Source organism: Grammomys surdaster, unplaced genomic scaffold (genome assembly GCF_004785775.1).
Source record: "Grammomys surdaster isolate TR1022 unplaced genomic scaffold, NIH_TR_1.0 239, whole genome shotgun sequence".
NCBI lineage: Eukaryota > Metazoa > Chordata > Mammalia > Rodentia > Muridae > Grammomys > Grammomys surdaster.
Genome location: NW_021604684.1, coordinates 10,154,835 through 10,175,625, shown reverse-complemented (window position 1 = coordinate 10,175,625; position 20,791 = coordinate 10,154,835). Strand labels below are relative to the sequence as shown.

Sequence of the window (20,791 nt, the reverse complement as noted above, 5' to 3'; positions counted from 1 at the left end):
TAGGCGACAGTCACTGAGGGTCTCATGGGCATGTGGGCTGAGTCCATACTTTCTAGATGGGGAAAACTGAGGCCCAGAGAGGGCAGGATTTGCAAAAATCACTCAGAGTGGGGTAGAGCCACACCTGAAATGTAGGACATGAGCCTACACTTCCTGCTCACCTCTCTGCCACCATCTCCCAGTCATCTCACCAGCCTTGGGTGAGAAAAAAAATAATAAAAACAAAACACTAAGATTTTCTGGCAGATGTCGCCTATGTCAGTCATTCTATTCCTGAAGCCCCAGCTTTGCAATAGTGCGATAATCAAGGGTTCACTGACCAGGCAGCTTATCTGTTCCCTGTCCTCCATCGGGAGGGGCGAGGGGCATGGAAGCTGTTAAATGCTCCCCTCTTCTCTCCCCTCCCCTCTCAGCATCTCCAGGTCTCACCACAGCCAGAAGTGAAATGGGAATGTGTGCTGACTTAGGAGAGGAGAGTGTTAGATGAAAATGTACTTCCTTTATTATATAGGGAGATATTTTTAAAAGCATATAAATAAACATTTTCTAATTTGCTTAAGCGTTCGGATTTTGTCACTGTAGAGCATGTGTTTTGTCACACGAGGAGTGGCGACTGTGGAAAACGAGGCTCCAGTCTGCCAGTCCATCTGGTGCAGCGGGGAGGGACGCCCTTCTGGAACAACCCCGCAGGCCGGGATCACCCCTCCTCCCCCAGGGCCACTTTAGTGGGCTGCCAGCCTGTGTCTCCCCATCCCAGGGTCACACAGCTTTTCTCCGAGATTGAAGACCTCCTTCAAGTTTTTGTGTGTATAATCTCTCAGCTGATGGAGCCCACCTCTTCCAAGGCATTGGGCTTTCAACCTGGATTCTCTCTGGAGCATCCCTGGGCTGCTGATAATGGCTTCTTAGTTCTTTCACAGGATGAGAGTTCTCAATGGAGAGTTAGGGTTCTACTGATCCTAAGGAAACCATACCCAAAATAGTCCTGGCAGGTGTTGTTCTCAGTTGCTAGTGCCCAGCATTGTGCCTTAGAGGACCAGTCCAAGCCAGGCCTACTGTTGGAGCCTAGATCCCCAGCAGCAGCTTTGGGACTGCCACCCAGCAAAGGGACATGTGCAGCTCCCCTGTACAAAACAGCATCTGCTGTCCCCAGAGGATAGATAGGTGGATACCTCTATCTCTAGGGTAGTTGCAGGGTCTGATGCAACCTGAAGAGGTCTCTTTCCTTAGTTACTGCTATACCACAACGGCTCCTGGAACTTTTTCTTTTTTCTTTTTTTCTGAACAGGGTCTCAGTACTCCTGGCTGGCCTTGAACTTACTGTATAGCCAAGAATGACCTTGGGTTTTTGGTCTTCCTGCCTCTGCCATTCAAGTGTTGGGATTTATAGGCTTGTGCTACCATACCCAGTTTTTCACAGTACTGGAGACTGAACCCGGGGCTTCATGCATCTCTACCAACTGAGCTATATTCCCCAGCCCCTCTGGTGGAATGCTTTTAGGTGACAGGAAGATCATAGCATGCTTGGAGAGATATATAGGCAACTTCTCTTTCACATGGCGTTTGAAAGCTAATGGACAGGTGACTCATACCCAACCTTCTGAGCTCCCATGTGGGTGATGACTGCAGCTTCATTAGCTGCTGGGCAGAGGTCTCCTAGAGCCAGGGCCCCATGCCACTAACTGTTCTCAGTGTTACAGTGTTTGCAACTACAGCTACACATGTTAGCATCTCAAGTAGGGTGCAAAGCATGGGCTGGATTTGTGCTCCTCAGTTCCAAGAATAGCTACTATAGTTCTTGACAGACTGGGAGACCCAGAGAGGCACCTTAGTTAGCTTCCAGGTCTCATAACTGGAGCCCAGCCCACTTAACTCCAAAACCTGAGGCTCCACTCAGTCATGGAGACAGTAGGGCCTTCCAGCCCCAAGCTTCCAGAACTCCCTTGTGTGTGTGTGATGCTCACAGGTACTGGTGCGGGATTCCTGGGTAGGAAGCATTGGGAACAGACAGAACATTAACTCAAACCTGTAATCCCAGCATTCTGGAGGCTCAAGTAGGAGGATCACCATGTGTTTGAGGCCAGGCTAGACTATATGGTGAATTTCAGGTCAGTCTGGCCAGTGAAGGGGCTCAGCAAGTAAAAGCATTTGCTGCATAAATTTCATTTATACCCCAAACAACTGCACCAGAGCAGAAACCAGAAGCCCAGAGAGGGGAAGTATCTGCCCTAGGGTCATGCAGATCAGAAAGCAAAACTCACTGCCAGCTCCCAGCCTTCCCTACTCCATTCTTCTGGCACCACCTGGTTCCACAGGCTCAGATGTCAACTGCTACAGAGAGGCCCTGCCTGTCTCCACAGTGGATGGCCCGAGAGGAGGCTGGTATGCCAGGGCTGAGAACACCTGTATACTGTTATCCCAGGCTAGGAGCAAAGGGCAAAGGCAGACAGGCTGCACACGCTTTTTATGACCTAGCCACCTCCCAGAACAGTAAACAGAGGGACAAGCAGCTGGCACCAGAGCCCTCTGGGCAGAGAAGGTCCTAGGCAGCTGACTTCTGCCCACCTCTGGGGAAAAAAACGCAAGGAGGCCATCTCCCAGAAGCTTAGAAAATGTTCTACGTTCCCATTGCTTCTGTTCCTTCTTCCTTTCTGGACCTTACCAGCACATGCAGATCCTAGCTCAAGTACTGCCTCTTCCAGGAAGCCTTCCAGGTCTCCTGATGTGCAGGGAGCCTCCTCTGCTCTCCATCTCCACAGACAAACGGTTTCCCGCCATGTTCAGAAAAAAGTTCTGACTGGCCCTTCCTTATCTTTCTATATGAACACCACTATACATTCCCACTGGGCCAGGCACTTTTAGGGGCCAGGACTGTATGCTTCCCAGGCACAGTCATGCCTGGCACACAGTGTCCTGGGAATGGCAATGCTGATGGAAAAGCCCCAGCTAAAGCCCTCAAGGATCAGAAGGTGGACAGGTGGGCACTGGAGCTGCGGCTCACACAAAGAACAGCATCTCTTCAGCCTCAGACCTGCCTTGGCAGGGTCCTCTTTGATCTGTCGGGTTTTAAAGGTGACCTCATTGGGGGGACCCACAGAACAGAGAGGAGACACACAATCACGAGAAAGGATGACAGTGATTAAACTTTAAAAAAAAATTCCTTTAATGTTATGTATGATTTTTATAAATTGTTTAAAAGGGAAAAACTTATTCCTGAAGCTGCATCCAAGAGATTCCACTCTACTTAACCCCTGTACAGCTGTGAGCCCCCCATGGTCTAGGGGCTCCCTAGGTGTGATGGGAAACCTGTGGGAAGGTGGCCATGAACAGGTAGGTAGACTCAAAGAGTCTACCCTGAGAGCCTTCCCTTCCACCCACAGGCCTCCCTGGATGCTAAGGAGGGAGCAAGTTCTGTCTCAAGAGCAGTGGCCAATTGCTCAGCCTCTTCCTCATGCCCAGTCCTGATGGCTTTGTAGCTACCTCCAGGATGGGGAGGGCCGGAGCATGGGGTCAGGTGAAGGTGAGGCTGGAGGAGGAGACATGTGGGGTAGATATCACCCTTGTGCTTCACATGGGAGTCTAGACTCGTGTACCATCTTCTCTCAACTCCTCTCCAGAGCCAGTCTGTTCCACACAGCAGCTGTCCACCTCACTCTGGAACTCTTGGAGGAGACAGTGGAGCCTCAACCTTGTCTTGACAGCTCATTGAGCCCTCTGAATCTTGTGAAATCCCCAGGTGATTGAGACTTCTCACTGGGCTTCCCCATCACCCCGTGGCCCAGGACACAAGAGCTTGTCCAACAGGCTCATCACACAGCCCAGCCAACAGAAGGCAGGGAGTGGGCGAGCTACGTGTCTTAGGTAGGCAATTTGTCCACAGTGACCCCTAAGGTCAGCAGCAGGGCTGGAACTCAGAACAGGCTCCTTGGGCCCCAGCAAAGCCAGGGGCCCAACATTCAAGTCCCTAGATCCCTGGACCCCAGGCTGGAAGGGGCTAAGGTAGAAACTCCTCCTTGACTGGCACTGGGGAGGGTGTGCCCAAAAGGCCAGCATTGGTGGGGCATAGACTACCCAGGGGTGGCCCTGATGGTGTGGGGGTGCCATCTAGGGGCAGAGGCAGCTGTGTGGGAGGCATGGGAGGCTGCTGCTGCTGTTTCTTCTTGTTTACTTTGCGCTCCTTGGCCCGGCGGTTCTGGAACCAGATCTTTACCTGTGGAATTGTAGAGAATTTATGCCGCAGGTGTTAAGAAGGAGCTGGGTTGGGAAAGGAGGTCTTCATGACCTACTCTCTGCTGGTGACACCAGACCTCAGAGACTAAAACACATTCTCCCTGTGTTCTAGACACCCTTCTCTGAAACAACCTTCTTCCCCTTCAAAGGTCCCAGTACTCCAGAGCTCCCGTGTTCTAGACTGCCCTTCCTTTGGGTCTGAATAGCATTGATCACCAGCCACTGTAGTGTGTTTGTGTGTGCGTGTGTGTGTGTGTGTGTGTGTGTGTGTGTAGTAATGTTAGGTTTAGTTGGTAGTGTAGCAGTGGTCCAGCGTGTGGTTTTGTGCCAGTAGCCTGGAGACAACCTTTCTGTTTTCTTTCTGTGGGCTCTGTCCATGCACGGCAGCCTGAAAAGCCCAATCCTGGGCCTTGTTACTTGAACTGAGGTAGAGGACCCACATACCTGCCGCTCTGTGAGCCCAAGGTTGGCAGCCAGCTCCGACTTGCGCCGGATGGTGATGTACCGGCTGTAGTGAAACTCCTTTTCCAGCTCTAGGCGTTGGTGGTCTGTATAGACCACACGGTACTTGTCCTTGGTCCGAGTCTTACCTGTGGGGCAGAAGGGCAATGAGGGAAGGTGAGTGTGGTGGGTGCTCAGGAAGGACCAGGCAACCCCTGGCAGGAAGCCAATGATCAGGTTGTGGCCTGAAGCCAGCTATGTCGGCTGTGCAAAGTGAAGCTTCAGGAGATTCCCTGACTGTTCACTTGGAGGGCCTCAGACCTGTGTGGTGACAAACTTTCCAGATAGTTTTGACTCAGGGATCCTCAGAGCATAAGTCTGGGCAGGAGTCATGAAGGGGACACCTGGCTGGTTAGGACACACCTGGCTGGTGAGGGTAGACTAAGGATAAAGGGGATTACCAGATGCTCCTCCTTCTCATGCAAGAAAGAGCCAATGGTAAGAGAAAACAGGATATGGAAGTACCCTGTGATTGGGGGCTTCCCAGTTCTACTGAATGCTAGCCCAAAGTAAGACCAGAAGGCCCAGAGCTGCTGGTAGACTCTAGGGTCTGCAAGGTGCCCAGAAGGAACACTCAAAACACCATGCCCTACTCTAGGGTTGCATTGGGAGCCATAGGGATGATCTACCCGAGCTGTCCATACTCCCTCCTATGTTCCATGAGCAGAGCATCAGTGAGCCAGCTCATTCCACTGGACAAACCAAGTTCCTGTCTCAAGTTACACACTGTGGTGGGCAGGGAACAAACAGAAAAGTCCTTGCTTGGACGCTAGGGGAAGGGGACACAGCATCTGCTTCACTCACTGGCAATTATTTTGAGGAAAAGAAAGAAGACAAGGAGCCTAAGAATTTGGTGGTGGGAATTTCAGAATGATGCTAGCTGAGTCTGACAGGCACCTATTGTCCTAGCTACTTGGCTAGGTCACTTGACTCTAAGAATTCAAAAGCAGCCCAGGTAACATAGTGGGACCCCAGTTTCAAAATCAACAAAACAAAAATCCAACACAGTGGTTCTTGAAGCCTAACTGAGAAAGGGAGAGAGAGAGAGAGAGAGAGAGAGAGAGAGAGAGAGAGAGAGAGAGAACAGGTAGATACCCAGAGAAACAGAATCTGGCAAAGTAAACATGGAGGGTAAAGGCCTTGAGGTAGGGATATGTCTATAGATGAGTAAGGAAACTCATGGGACAGGGGAGCAAAGAGGAAAGGGGGCAGGGGCAGACATCAAGGGAAGGGGCTTAGGTTTTACTCTGTCTGGAATGGGAGAGCCACTGCAGGGCTCTAAGCATAGGAGACATGTAGTCTGCTGCAGGCTTTCATGTTTTCCTGGCTGCTGTGTGGAGAGTGGGGGCAGGGGACTGCTGTGTCTTAGGACAAGAGGGTGGTGACTTGGCTTTTAGATGGTGCTGCTTGGGCCAGGAGCTGGACTTAAGGGCCGTCTGAGGTTATTGACATCAGGGTTGTCTTTGGAACTGAGTTTGGAAGGCTGTCTGGGGCAAGTATGGGGCCTGGGTGAGCACCAGCTTTCTCTGAAAGAAGCTAAACTAACAAATGGCTAAACTAGAAGGTGCGTGCTGGCAGTAGGCATGCACACACGCTAGGGCACAATGGATCTCGTCATAACCCTGGAACCCCTCCTGCCAAGTGACCACAGACAGCCCAGCCTCTGCCTCCCCGCTCTGTCCCCTGGCTCTTCCTGTCCCTCCATGCCCCTGCACTAAAGACCTGCATTTGGCCCACCTCCATCCATCCATCCCACACAGCCTGGCAGGAAAGACCTCGGCTCTTCTCCAGGCAAGTGGTTCTGTGGGGAATGGGAGACAACAGCTGTTCCTAGGCGGCTTCTCCCTGGGTTTCTGCCAGAGCAGCAGAACCACACTGGCCATTTCCATATGCACCAAGCTCACAGTACCACCTGACAGCAGAGACAGAACACAGGACAGCCTGCAGCCCTGTGCCAGGTCTGGTTAGAGGAGGGGCTGAGGGAGAGGTCGCTGAGGACTTGGCTCCAGACGTGGCTCCTCCTTGACCTAGAAAAGTCAATCTTGGCTCAGAAACAGCTCTCTCTGCCTGTGGCTACTACCACCACAGCCTAGCTCTGAACCAACAGTCCACTGGGATCACTAGCTGGGGTAGGAGTCATGGGATTTCAGTCCCCTGCCATCTTACAGATGACAAGACCATGATTTAAGGTAGTTCTGTGGCTGGTGAAGTTTTTCCAGGCAAGTCCAATTGCAGCTGTGAATCACAAGGGTTCCATGCTAACTGTGAATGTAGTCCCACACACCTTCAGATTATTTAATGAATTCTATGTACTCTATAATTCTAATGTATTACTTCATGTAATAACATCAAAACGTTAGGTACTCCTGCTCGATCCAGTCTAACCTCCCTGCAGTCAAGGTCACCCTCCAGTCTAGAGCTCTCTCTGCTGCCTCCAAAGCACAACTCCCATCTCTCCACATTTAAGTACCACTGAGCTACCCAACATCCTTGGTGTTAGCAATAGAAGCTCACAGAGCCAACTACACCTCTGTCCATTCCCCGGAATGGAGGGTCAGACCACGGCAAGGGCAGACTGTAAAACCTGGACTGGACTGTGGTTGACGGCCTTGGGCTGGAACTTTCAAAAGCCAGGAAGACTCTCCTAGCTGTCTCCAAGAGGATAGGCTAGGCAGCAGATGGAGCTCTGCTTTCGAGATCCCAGGCTCGGTCATGGGTCATGAAGGCAGATGTTCTCTTAGTACCTAGCTCCATCTCTGTGTCTGTCTCTGTTGCCCCTACTCCTTGTGGCGAGCAGAAGGGATTCACAACTGTCATTTACAGCTGTGAGTCAGGCCACAGAAAACTGCCCTCACGAGGCCATCGGCCAGATAATGACATGAACTGAGAGTAGGGTATCCTGATCTCCAGCTGACTCTTCCTAAAACAGAGAATGGTAACTAGACAGTACAGGGCGTTGGCTGCATTACAGCACCTCTGTTCCGACCAGAGTCAGTGGAGCCCTAGTCCATAGGCCTAGAGAGGGGTTGATAGGAATAGAAACCTATTGGCAGACGTCTATATAGTCCAGCTGCTTAAAGAATACAGGTTGATTCTAAGACAACAGCCTGGCAATAAACAAAATGTTTGATTCCCTGTGTGGCCCAGAAACAAGGGACTCACACATATCATAGTGTTCAGGGTGAGCACTAACTAGCTCCTAGGACCTAACTAACCACCATGTAGTCTGGTTTTGCATGCACAGAGCTTTGGGCCACAGGCTCGACTTCTAGGACATAACCTCACAAAGACCTGCCCGCAGCAGTCAATGTTGCTACTAGCACAAGACTAAAAACAATGTCCACGTCCATGAGTAGGGAACAGATGAACCAAGACATGGAACACCTACGGGGAGGAGCACTAAGCAATACATGGAACACCCATGGGGGGGAGCACTAAGCAAGACATGGAACACCCATGGGGAGGAGCACTAAGCAAGACATGGAACACCCATGGGGAGGAGCACTAAGCAAGACATGGAACACCCATGGGGAGAGCACTAAGCAAGACATGGAACACCCACGGGGAGGAGCACTAAGACATGTGTGCGAGGGAGCAAGGCACAGGATGCTGTGAGAAAAGCCTGTTCCCCGGCTGGGGAAGTGACTCTGCTGGAAGTGCTTGCTACACAAGCACGAGGATCTGAGTTCAGATCCTCAGCACCTACATAAGCCAGCTGTGGTGGCTCCCTCACCTGGAATCCCACTTCTGAGGGCATCGGGCAGAATACAAACCCCTAGGGCTCCCTGGCCATCCGTCTAGCTGAGATGCTGAGCCATGGGTTCAGTGAGAAACCCTGCCTCAAAACCAAGTTGGAGAGCAGTAGAGAGAGATACTCCAAGCTAATTTTTGGTCTCCACATGCCCAGGTACAGGTGAACACATCTGCTTATGAACATACACACACTCATAGACACACACGAAGATACATAATTTTTAAAAACTTAAACTTTGAAAGTATGCCATAATTCTGGGCAGGTGGTGGCGCACGCCTTTAATCCCAGCACTCTGGAGGTAGAGGCAGGTGGATCTCTGAGTTTGAGGTCACCCTGGTCTACAGAGTGAGTTCCAGGACAGCCAGGACTACACAGAGAAAACGTGCCTCAAAAAAAAAGTGCCATATCTTCATAGATGTATATAATTTTTTAGTTTCTTTTTTTCCTGAAGATATATACAAGAAGCCAACAACAGAACGGCCTCCTCTGGGGAGGCAGGTGGAGGTAGAAAGCTGGGGGTGGGTGGTGGGCTTTAGAGGGTTTCAGTTTTCATTGTGAGCAAATGTCCAATGTATTACTTGTATAGGTTGTGTGTGGATGTGTGGATGTGCATGTGACTGGACATGTGCATGTATGTTTTACTGAGACTGACTCCAGGGCCTCATCATGATAGATAACCATTCTACCACAAGGACACATCCCCCCAGCCCTTTCTGTGCTTTTTAAACTTTGGGACAGAGTTGCCCAGGCAAACCCTGAATTCACTTTGTAGGCCAGGCAGTTCTTGAACTTGAAAGCTTCCTGCCTTGACCTCTCGTGGTTAGGGTGACAGATCTGCATCACCAGGCCGGGACTTTAATTACTTAATTTTGTAAGCTAGCCTTCACTCACTCTGCAGTGAGGATGGCTTTAGGCTCCCTGGTCGTCCTGACTCTATCTCCAGGTATTAGGCCTCCAGGTATATGCTACAACACCTGGCTTATGCTGAGACTTGAACCCAGAGTTTTGTGTGAGCTAAGACAGCACTTTACTAAGCTACACTCCCAGACTCTGAACTCTGGTTTTTCAAAATAGTTTTTATTTATTCTTTTAGAACTTCATACATATACACAATGGATATTGATCATATCTACCCCTGTGTCCTCCTCCAGTTCCCCTAAGATCCCCCTTCTCCTTCCCACCTGCATCTGCCCCTTCCCTCCTTTTCTTCCTCTTCCTTCTCCTCTAACCCAGAGTCCACTTGGTGTTGTTTGCATGTGTGTGGGTGTGCACTCATCCACTAGGGCATGGGCAACCTATAGTAGCCACACCAAAGAAGATTGACTCTCCTTTCCCCAGTGGCCATCAACTGCCAATAGCTCCTCAGCCAGAGGTGGGACCTTGTGAACCCCTCTTCACAAGTTTCCTCTTGGAAACTGTAGTTCCAGTGACAGTCAGGAGCCCTGGGCTCTGAAGCACTGGACAGAGCTCAAGCCTGTATCCTCCCTGATAACCATTTGTGAGCACCCAAGTCCCCTCTGGAACCCAGAGAGGAAGGGCAAGGTGGTGCATGAGAGGGACAGGGTGGGGAGAGGCCAAGGTGAATGATTTACAGGTTCCTGGGACACTGGGGCTAAGGGGGAAGTCCAGGTTCCTGTAACAGGTGTCTGATGAGGGGCCAGCCACTCCCAGGCTCAGAATGAGTAACTTGTAGGCAAGATGCCAGTGAGAATTGGTAAGGGGAGAGGGTGCAGACTGAGCATGGTGGCCAGAGCCTCAGCTCACTCATCTAAATGGAAGGTTCACCCTCCACTCTGATTCTGTCATACGCAGAATGTCTCATCCCTGCGGAACAGGCTGCTATGACAGGCGCAAATGGATCTCCACATCTCTAAAGCATATGCAGCTTAAGGTCTAGAGACAGCTCTCAATGCCTTGCCCTTAGCCTCAGTACTCCTGGTGAACTGCCCTGAAAATCCTGGCCCCCTGATCTGGAGTGAGAAGGGATGACTCTGGCTCCTGGGGTTTGGTACTTGGCTAGCTCTCCAGGTGTCTCTGCTATGGGCTTGTTTGCACAAGCAGAACTCTACGGATGCACAAGGGACCAACATGCCAGGGTGGCTAAGGATCATCTCCCTACCTCTCTGGGCCCCATTTTCAATCTGTAATATGGAGATAACCATTAAGGACAGTCATGGAGGCTATGGGCCAAACACTTTGTGTATGCGCCTCAACAACCTGTTTTTTTTGTTTATTTGTTTGTTTTTCTGTTTGTTTGTTTGTTTGTTTGTTTAGTTGGTTGGTTGTTTTTGCTTGAGATAGTTTCTTTGTATAACAGCCCTAGCTGTCCTGGAACTTGCTTTGTAGACCAGGCTGGCCTCAAACTCACAGAGATTCACCAGCCTCTATCTCACAAGTGCTGGGATTAAAGGCATGCACCACCACGTCAGCTATGTATCCAGTTTTTTACATAAAAACAAAACAGTGGGATTCAAGACCATCTAGGGATGTGGAGATGGTTCAGGGAAGCTGTTTACTGCCAAGCCTGATTCCATCCCTGGGACCCACAAGGCCCAAACAAATGTAGTTAAACATGTTTAAAAAGCTAGATCTATTTGTTCTCAGAAACACACTAGAACCCATCACACAGAGAATGTTTTTCCACAATCCTCTCCAGCTTTGGGATGTGCAGGGCCTCACCTGAGATGAGAAGGGCTCCTTGTACAGTAACTGGCATACAGCAGGTACACACAAAGAGGGATAGAGCCCATTCTTTCCCAATAGCGGTGTGGTGGCCCCTGTAGGAACGCCAGGAAATGGGGCTGTGTCCTGCTGGTATTCTGCATTTGTAAGGTTCCTTCCAACTTGGAAGCAGGAGGCTCCCAATGTTTGTTGATTCTTAGATTGTGTTTGTTATTATTACTGAAATAACTCGAAGGCTGATTTCCCAGTCTGAGAGCCTAGACAACAGGCCTGCCCAGCTGGAAGACAGGATAGTGTTACGGTGACCTGTACTGTGTATCCAGCCTAGGGCAGACGAGGAGAGCCTGGCCTCTGCTCCAAGACAGACTGACTTCCAGAAAACCAAATGGTCTTTAGGTCAGCACTTCTGGGTCTGTAGCTCCAAGGGCTGACTAACTCTGACTATCAGGATGTGGGCCTCAAGACCAGCCCGGACCCTCTGTGACCTCTCACTGGGTGGGCCACCTCCTGTGGCTGTACATTGAGATGACACTCTCACCCAGCATGGACACACACACACACACCCCACATTTGTCTATGGGAGTTTGTTAAAAATACCTATTGCTAAGTTCTACCATTTGGGGGGATGGGGATGGGGGTGGTGATAATGGTACGAGGATCAAGCCCAGTTCTGCCTCTCAGCTACACCTCTGCCCTCTTATCTTTAGCAAGCTCCAGCTGGGGTGTTCCTAAACAAGACCCTCACCTGTGGGACCTGTGGGTCTCAGTCTCTCCTGATGAGGGCTGGGTATCAGAACCAAGGTACGGAGCCCAGAGCTTCATGGATGCTAAGTATGTGCTCTTGCACTGAACTACAGCTCCAGATCACAGGTTCTCTGTGCTCAAGTTCTGTGCAATTCTGAGTCTGCCTCACTACTCATCCACTACCCATGTACACTGGTAGGGAGGGCACACCCACACATCCACACACCCTCCAGCCTAGTAGAGCAGGGGCAGTAGCCTCCTGCCCACCTATGTCTGTGGTGCCTGCTTGGGGGATGTGTAGGGAGATGGGAAAGGAAGTCATTGGATCCTACTTCAAAGCCAAAGAACAAAGGAAGGAAGGGAAGATAGAGACGGTTCAAAGGTATCTGGGGGACCAGCTTCCCTGCCACCTCCTGAGCACCACTGGCCAGTGCCTTTCCCAGGCCTTGTGGAGACTGAGGGAGAACACCAGAGAGTAGTTTCTGGCGTGGGTGATTTGTGCTAGCTCTGCCCCAATCCTTGGGAGGACTCCTCTATTCTGCACTTGTATGTCCCATCTACTGAGGGAAAGCTGGATGGTGTGTCCTGTAAGACAGACAAGCACAGAGTGGCCATTTTTTTTTTTTTTTGTATAGAAAAGATGTATGAGAAAAAAGAATTCTAAGTATGCTGAGCATACAAATACCTTTAAAGACGCCTGGGGTGTCATCCAGATTAACACAAGAGGGCTACCAAAACGTGACAGGGTATGAGCACCTCCATGGTGTAAGGACTACACCAAGATCTTCAAAGGCCAGGTGCTCACTAAGGATCCAAACTTAGCACCAAGAGCTGAGAGGTAGCCCAGTCTGTATCCTTAGTGGACGGACCAGACAAGTGTTTGAGCTTTCCTGGGTTCCCTCCCTGCCCAGGACACAGAATAGATGTGAAAACGATTTGTAAAGGTCAAAGGGTTACGGACAACTGCCCCCAAACAAAACAGAACAAAACAAAACAAACCAGAACTGAACGATTTGTAGAAGCGGATGCTGGAGTGCTCCCTCAGGAACAAGAGGAATGTTGCCTAATGGGAAGTCACATGTCAAAGAACACCCTGGAGTGTGGAGATCTGATTATGCCATCAGTTGCCATGACATCTCAGTTCGAGCCTTTTCTCCCATCTGTGTTACCTGTAGTACGGTCTCTGCTGCTGCAGCTCCAGCCCTGCCTATCCTCAGGATACAGAAAGCCATTCCGGAGTCATGGGGCTTCCTTGTGTTGGCTGAGGGGGAAACTGCAGCCTATTCTGTCATGGCTCCTCACTCAGGCTCAGGAGGAACGATGAGGCTGGCAGAATTGGGTAAAGCACAGCCATGTCTGAGGAAGCCTCATGAAGAAATCAGTAACCTGGGTGAGGGCCATCTTGAACCGCCTCCTCTTCCCACTCAGAGTCATCCATCACAGCTGCACCCAACAGCTCTCAAGCCACCTGTGCATGTGGACCACCATATTTTCCCTGAGGCCCACAACCAGACCTGGCATTGGGAGGCAGGAAAAAAAAAAAAAGGAACTTTAGAATCTCAGGCTGGAGAGATGGCTCAGAGGTTAAGAGCATTGGCTGCTCTTCCAGAGGGCTGGGTTCAATTCCCAGCACCCACATGAAGGCTCACAACCATTTGTAAATCAAGTTCCAGGGGAATCTGATGCTCTCTTCTGATCTCCACAGGCACCAGGGACACACATGGGAAAACATTCATACACATAAAATAATAGACTCACTTTAAAAGTTTAGGGTTAGATGGCCCTGAAAGTCTTCACCTAAGTTGGCCATGCACTGCTTGTACGTCCCCACGTAAGCCACTAGAACCCTTCTGATTTTGTTTTTCTTTGTTTTCTTTATGGCATTAGCCAGATTTCAAGTGATCAACTCCTGTATGTTCTGGTGGCTAGCTGCTAGCAGACAGTCCAGGTCTGGTGCACTTTCCCAGTGACAGGAAGTTCTATGAGACACCACTGCCAGTTCACTGCCTACTGGGGACCAGGAGCCCAAGCTACCTAGTTCACCTCCCTACACTGAGGTTACACTAGCTGCAGCTCCTGACCCCATTCTCATTCTTCCAGAGTTATTAATTCAGCAAGGATCCTCAGTCCAGAGTGTAGCTCCATCCCTTCTGCTGGTGGCTCAGCCTCCAAAGCAGCCCTTCCTGCCTGATGTTACTGCTAGCTCATCTTCACTCAGCCTCAAAGCCAGTCATAAAGTGTTCCATTCTAGGGTCAATAATACTGCTTTTGAAGAGTGGCTGAGCACACACACCGAATGCTTGGGAGACACCAGCTCATTTCATCCCAGCCATGCTGGGTGCTCAGCACTAGTCTGGTCTGTGCTCCTGTGGCAAGCAAGCATGTCAATTAAGCAACTACCAACTGTGATCAGGAATGCGGAGGACCATGGACAAGGAGCTGAGGCTGGGCTAAGCTGGTTAGAGGGTGAACCTTCTTTACTTAGCCTTGGGGAAAGCTCTCAGAGGGAGTGGTTTATAGGCCAACAGCTGAAGGCTGAGAAGGGAGCAGCTTCTATGTCATATATGGGAATAATACTCCAGAAAGAGAAAATGGCGTACGCCAAGACCCCTGGATGGGGGACCTAGTGGGGAGCTGAATCCCAGCCGAACCTTCAGCACAGAAGAGAATAGCATTACCTGCCATCCTGGAAGAATGGATAAAGGACTGAGGGATGGACAGAGGGGAGGCACAACCTATGTATGGCTAGAGGACTAACAGAACCTCTGGCTGAGAGGGTCTGGGTTTGATTGCAGGGCTCAGGCAGGCCTGAGGGTAGGAAGCTCAGGGTTCTCCTCCCTGCTCATGCCAAAACGAGGGCTGAGGGGAGACACAGGAAAAGAGTAGCAACACATGGCGATGACCCCCAACTCCAGATGTTACGGCTGCCTGTGAATCCCAGGAGCTCCAAGCCTATCCCAAGAGGCCTGTCCAAGAAGAGGACTTCCTTCCCAGAAGCTGGCCCCTGCTGCTAACAAAGCTGTCTGGATATCAGAACAACTCCTGAGGCTCTAAGCATAAGATCTGCTGGGGAAAAGGGACACGCACGAGTTCCACAACAACAAAAAAATCTCCAGCCACTTTCTAACTAGGTCATTCCCAGCTACATCTGAGAGCTGAGGTGTCAGGTGCAGCTTCTGCTACAGGGAAAACCAGCTTTAAAGAGTCAGCCCGCCAGGCCTACTTCCCCCCTCCTCCTTTCTCCCCCCACCTTCCCTCCCACCTCATTCAGCTCCTCCCTGCTGGCCTCGTTTCCCTCACCTGGGTGGGCACTGACTGTAAAGCAAGCAGCAGAGGAGAGATCTTGGGCTGGGTCCTTAAGACTGTTGCTTTGTTTGACAAACCAATGGTAGGCTGTGGACCCTGATTGGAACTGTATGTTGTTATACCCTAGTTGTGTGAGCTTGGGCAGGCCACGTGGCCTCTCTAAGCCTCATCAATTTTATCTGTAAAACGTGTCCAATGACAGAGCCTTTCATCTCTTGGGGTAGTTATGAGGCCTAAGTAAAATGGCCCAAAAGGAGATCTTTGCATAGTGCCTACATGATGAACTCCTACTATGTGCATGCCAGAGCAGGAGGGGGTTGATTAGGACTGGCCCTTGATAGGATTACAGATGGCAACTGGCAGAAATAAGCAACTGGATAGTAGATATGATAGAGATTTTTAAAACAAGGGGCCATCAGTAGGCTATAATTGTCCTTTACCTGGAGTGGGGTATATCAAGGAGGGCTTCCTGGAGAAAGCAGCCTTAGAGAAGGAATGGCATTAGAACTGCTAAGGATGTAATAGATGGGAGAGAGGGTTGGGCTGATAAAGGTTCCAGGATGCAGGTACAGAAGATGTGTGAACCTTAGGCGCGTTCACACCTGCCAAGAAGTGTCACTGAGCATTGGCTATCTGCCCAATGCTGGCTATGCTTCAAAAGCACCATGGCTTCAAGAAATTATTCAAGTTAGGGGCCAATGAAAAGGCTCAGTGGGTAAAAGCATTTGCTACTCAAACCTGACAACCCGAGTTTGATTCCTAGATCCTCTGCTAAGGTGGAAGGAGAGAACTGACTCTACACAGTTTTCCTCTGAAATCCACATGTGCTGTGGCATACAGCTTCCCATACTAATAAATACAATACTTTAAAACAACAACAGTAACCAAAATGCCAGGCTGCGGTGGTACCTGCCTTAATCCCAGCATTAGGGAGGTAGAGAGAGGGGATCTCTGAGTTTGAGGTCAGCTTGGTCTACAGAGTGTGTTCCAGGAGAGCCAGGGCCACACAGAGAAATCCTGTCTTGAAAGACCATGAAGAAGGAGGAGGAGGAGGAGGAGGAGGAGGAGGAGGAGGAGGAGGAGGAGGAGGAGAAAGAGGAGGGAGAGGAAGAGGAAGAGGAGGAGGAAAAGAAGAAAAGAAATGACCCAGGTTAACACTGCTCTGGCTCAGAGCTAAGTCTCTCAAACCTCAACTTCTAATAGTCTCCAATAAGTCCCTGGCAAACTGTTGGGAGGGTGTCTTCAGTACTGAACTGGGCTATAGATGCCACTGGCTTCAGAAGGGACATGGCTCGCTCAGAACCAGGTAATTCTGTGTTCCTGGATTACAGCCTAACTGGGGCTCACTGCCTCCCCACTCGGATGCCCAGAACAATTTCCTAGAATAAAACCAAACCAAATCACAGTCTGGCCTTGGCTGCTCCAATTGCTTAGAGTCCGAGGCACTGACCAAGTGTGGGGGTGGATCCAGTCTTTGACTATTAGCCTGAAATGTCGTCTGGACAGTCATGGATCCAAGCCCCAAGAGATGGACTCTAGAAACTTGTGAAAGCTGAGCTCTCATCCCCTCCCTGGTCTCTCCAGAGATGTCTCCTGACCCTTTACTTCCCTGGTTCACTCATCCAACTGAATGCACTGAACACATGCTTGATGCCAGGCATGGAGCTGGTGCCCCAACCATTCCTAGGTCAGACAGACATGGCTCTAGACCTTTTGGGAGCAGAAAACATGCAAACATACATGGAAGTAGGAAAGCGTGTTGGAATTTGACAGGGTTCTAAAGGACACCCAGTTGAAGTCATCAAAGGGGATGGGAGTGGAGAGTGTGACTTGAGAATCACAGAAGGCCTCTCCTTCAGCCATGAATGGAAATCAAGAAGGAGCCAGGCATGCAGAGAGTCAGAGAGAAGAGAAACAGCAACAGCAGCCACAACCAAATGTGTGCACAAGACCTGAAGCAAGACTTGGCAGGCCTGAGGAGTTAAAAGAGGGCTGGGTGCTGGAGCATAGTGGTCAAAGGGAGTGGCCTGGGGTGAGGTCCAGAGGGGGGTGGGAACCAAGCAGTGGTGCTATAGAGTCTCACAGACCTGAGGAAGGAGTGTGCTGTTCACCCTCAACAGTATTGGAAACCACCCAAAAATTGTAAGCTGATTCATCTGCATCTGGACTCCACGGTCCTCATCAGCATACCTGCCCTTTAACTGTCCAATGCAGATATTCTAGGCTGTGTGGGGCTCAAAAGAAAGAAGAAGGTAGCAGGCTGAATAGCATATGGACAGTGTCAGTGTGAACTGGAGGGTGAGGCAGGCGGTGGATTTTCCTCAGCTGTCCCAGTCCCCAGCATAGCATAAGAGCTACCTCTGGGAGCCTGTGCCTTCAGTGCCCAGGAGAAACTGAGCCAAAGAGAGAAGGTGAAGGGCTTTTCCCGTGGGGGAGAGTCTGTACCTTCCCCTCAGCTCTCATTCTGCCTTACTTCAAGAGCGTTAGTGAGAGTCACATGTTTAAGCAGACCAGAAGGCCCAGACTCCTGTATCTTTGGCCAAATGTGTCTAATCTGGTTCCTGAAAACCCCCCTTCCTGGAATCCAAACCTGCAGTCCTATCCTCAACCCTTAGAACTAAGAGAAAAACTGCTTTGCCTTTGGACATTCATGGCCTCATCTGCATACAGAAAACAGTATATAAGTGACAGGTGACCAGGAGTGCAACTGGGTTTGCAGGTTTATGCCCAAAGGTAAAGGAGGTTTCCTCAGGTCACCCCAAGTTGTCAATCTCTCCATTCCTTTGACTCCTACCCCACTGGGCCACTCCCTCCTGCTCAGGCAGTTTCAGACCAATGGCCTTTTCCAATGCTCTCCCTGAGGAGAACCTCCTCATCCTTCTCCTGAGCCACCTGACCAACAGGAAGCTGCTAGTGGAAGATTGGAAAAGTGCTTTCCTTCCTAGACTTCCAAAGAAGACCACACAGGCTGCTGAGGACAAGGTTCTTATACCTCCTATCCTGTCATCCAATGTAAAGCTCTTCCTCTGTATTCAAGAACCAGGCTTCAGAGCACCACCCACCTACACACACACACACACATGCATACACACTGTCTTCCAAAGGACGAAACATTTTCATCACTGTCAGCTTTTTCAAGATTTTTCTATAGCTCAAAGCAGGATATAAATCACCATGTAATGTCTCCCTGTCCCTTGTTTCGTTGACCAAAAAAAAAACCCCAGAGACCTCTGGGAATCGGTTGCACAGAGGATTAGAACTGGCATGGTGTTTAGTGTGCCCCACCAGTTCCTGGCTGTGGCCTTGGGCCAGTATTTACCATCTTTGTGCTATAGTTTGCTCACCTTCCAAATAGGGGGAAGACAGCAACAAGTTATAGAAGAGTTCCATATTATTAGCTGTTCTTACTCAAAGCAAAGAAGTGAACAGCCTTGCTCCTCAAATATTCCTGGAGACAGACTAGAGCTTCTGTGTTCCTTACACTTCTAAGGAAGGGTGTGACTACATCGAAGGCCTGAAGCTCTGATCAAACCCTCCCCAGCAGCTGCCCAGGGGACTAGATGGGTGTGTGTGTGTGGTGGGGGCAATGGAGAGAAGGGAGAGGAGGTGGAGGAAGTCCCAGGCCTGCCCCCAGCTGGGAGATGGGAAGCGGGGGTCGGACATCAAAGAGTAGGCAGGCCAGCTTCCCGCCCTCAAGGCCAGGTGGCCTTTGTAGGGACAGGCCAAACACAATCTGGACAATGAGGTGTCCTGTTCACTTTCCTGCCAACAGGAGTCACTACTGAGCTAAAGCATAGGCAGTTACATGACAAAAGGGGGGGGGTGCCCATAAAGGTCAGGCTGTCCCTCATTAAGCTAGGCCTTTGTCCAGCCCCCTCCCCTGCCTTTGAAGAGGGTGGATCAGAGGGGCCTTCCCCGGGGGCAGGCGCTTCACAGGCTAAGGAACCAAACAGCAGCCACCTTCCCAACTGCTCCACTGCCCCTCCCCCGGGGTCAAGAGTTCAGGGAGAGTCCTGGGGAGGCTAGGTAGGGACCCCTGTGCCTATGCAACCAATGAAACTTCGTCAACCAAAGGAAAGGATCCTATCTCTTAGGATAGGGAACCAGTTGGTCCTGGAGGGGAAGAAGATCCTGCATTCCCACAGCATGGGTGCTTGGGTGTGTGTGGCAGGGTTAGGACTTGGTAAGGAAGATCAGCAGTGACAGTACTGCTGCGGAGACTGCTGCTGTCTGGCCTTTTAATTGTGGCCTTGCCACTTTCACAGACCCAGCGTCCTCTCTTCGCGGGCTAGCAGTTTCCTCAGCTATGCACAAGGATTCGGTTGGGTTACTCAAAGCTCTCAAAGTCCAGAGATAAAGAGGGTCGAAACGAAATGACTCTCCAGGGCAAGAGTGGTCGTGGGCCACACTGTTGAGAAGCCAATCAGGGCCAGGGCAAAGGTCAAAGAGGGAGACCTAGGCCTCGCCAGGCACCTGCCAGGTCTGGAGGCTCTCATGGGGAGAAGGGTCCTTACCGCTGCTACCGCCGCCTGCAGCCGCCACGCTGCGCCGCATCCATTCGTAGGGGGTCCGCCTTGGCGCTCCCGGTGAAGATGGTGCGCCCGGACCCCCGAGGGACGGGGCCAGGATGCCGGGCCCGGGCCCGGGAGGCGCGGGCACCGGGCTAAAGTCCGGAGGGGGCCCGAAGGCCAGCGGGGCCGGGCTGGCGGCCGGGGCCGCGGGGCCAGGACCATAAGCAGCTCCCCAGTCGTCTTTGGGCGCAGGGAAGGGAGCAGCCCAGGTCGGAGGGGGCGCGGGCGCCGGCTCCACGTGCGTGTAACTCGCGAAGTCGGGGTACTGCGGGGGCGCAGGCGACGGGCCGGGAGGCGCGTAGGTCGGAGGGCCCAGGCCGAGGCTGGAGGGCCTGGCGGGGCCCGGGTACACGGGGGAGTCCTTGTCCAGCACATAGCCCACGTACATGGTGACCGCAGGGTCCCCCGCGCATGCTGGGCCCTGGAGCCGCCGCGCCGGCCGGCCGCCCCGACGACCAGCGACTGCTCACCTGGACCCGCGGCCGCCGCCGCGCCCGCCCCACCCCGGCCTTTTATAGCCGCGGGCCGTCCGCGGCCCCAGCCGGGCGGCTTTGCATTTCAAAGCGGGGGGAAGCCTCGGGGCTGCGAATCAAAGGGGGAAGCCCGTCGGGCGAGGGGGTTCAAAAGGAGACAAATTGCCGCCCTAAGCGGGAGGTGGATGGGCCGGAGGGCTGAGGACCCAGAGGGCGCGGCCTGGATGATGGTCCAGGGACAGCTTCGTGTTCCTACTCCTCCTTCGGTGGTCGCGGGGACCTTCCCATCACCCACCCCGGATTACAGGTGGAGAAATTGTCTCCGAGGGGCGGGGGGGGGGCGGGTTGCACGACCCTAGGCCAGCCTCACACAACACACAGAGCATGTGGCGCTGTCAACAGTGACCACCAGCTTGAGGTGAGGCGGCAAGCAGGGCTGACTTCAAACGGGGTTCTGTCTGTAAGGTAGAGGGCGTCTTGCGAGTGTGTGTGTGTGTGTGTGTGTGTGTGTGTGTGTGTGTGTGTGTGTG

At 51.6% G+C, this 20,791-nt stretch overlaps 1 protein-coding gene across 1 annotated transcript; it reads right to left on the bottom strand.

The window, feature by feature from the left end:
• Nucleotides 1–3,139: 3,139 nt before the first annotated feature.
• Cdx1 (caudal type homeobox 1) lies at nucleotides 3,140–20,267 on the bottom strand. The gene is made up of 3 exons (XM_028774339.1): nucleotides 19,732–20,267; nucleotides 4,675–4,820; nucleotides 3,140–4,210 (listed from the first exon to the last, which is right to left on the bottom strand). The coding sequence occupies exons 1-3, from the start codon at nucleotides 20,174–20,176 to the stop codon at nucleotides 3,995–3,997; spliced, it is 807 nt and encodes a 268-aa protein (XP_028630172.1). The 5' UTR covers nucleotides 20,177–20,267; the 3' UTR covers nucleotides 3,140–3,994.
• Nucleotides 20,268–20,791: the final 524 nt, after the last annotated feature.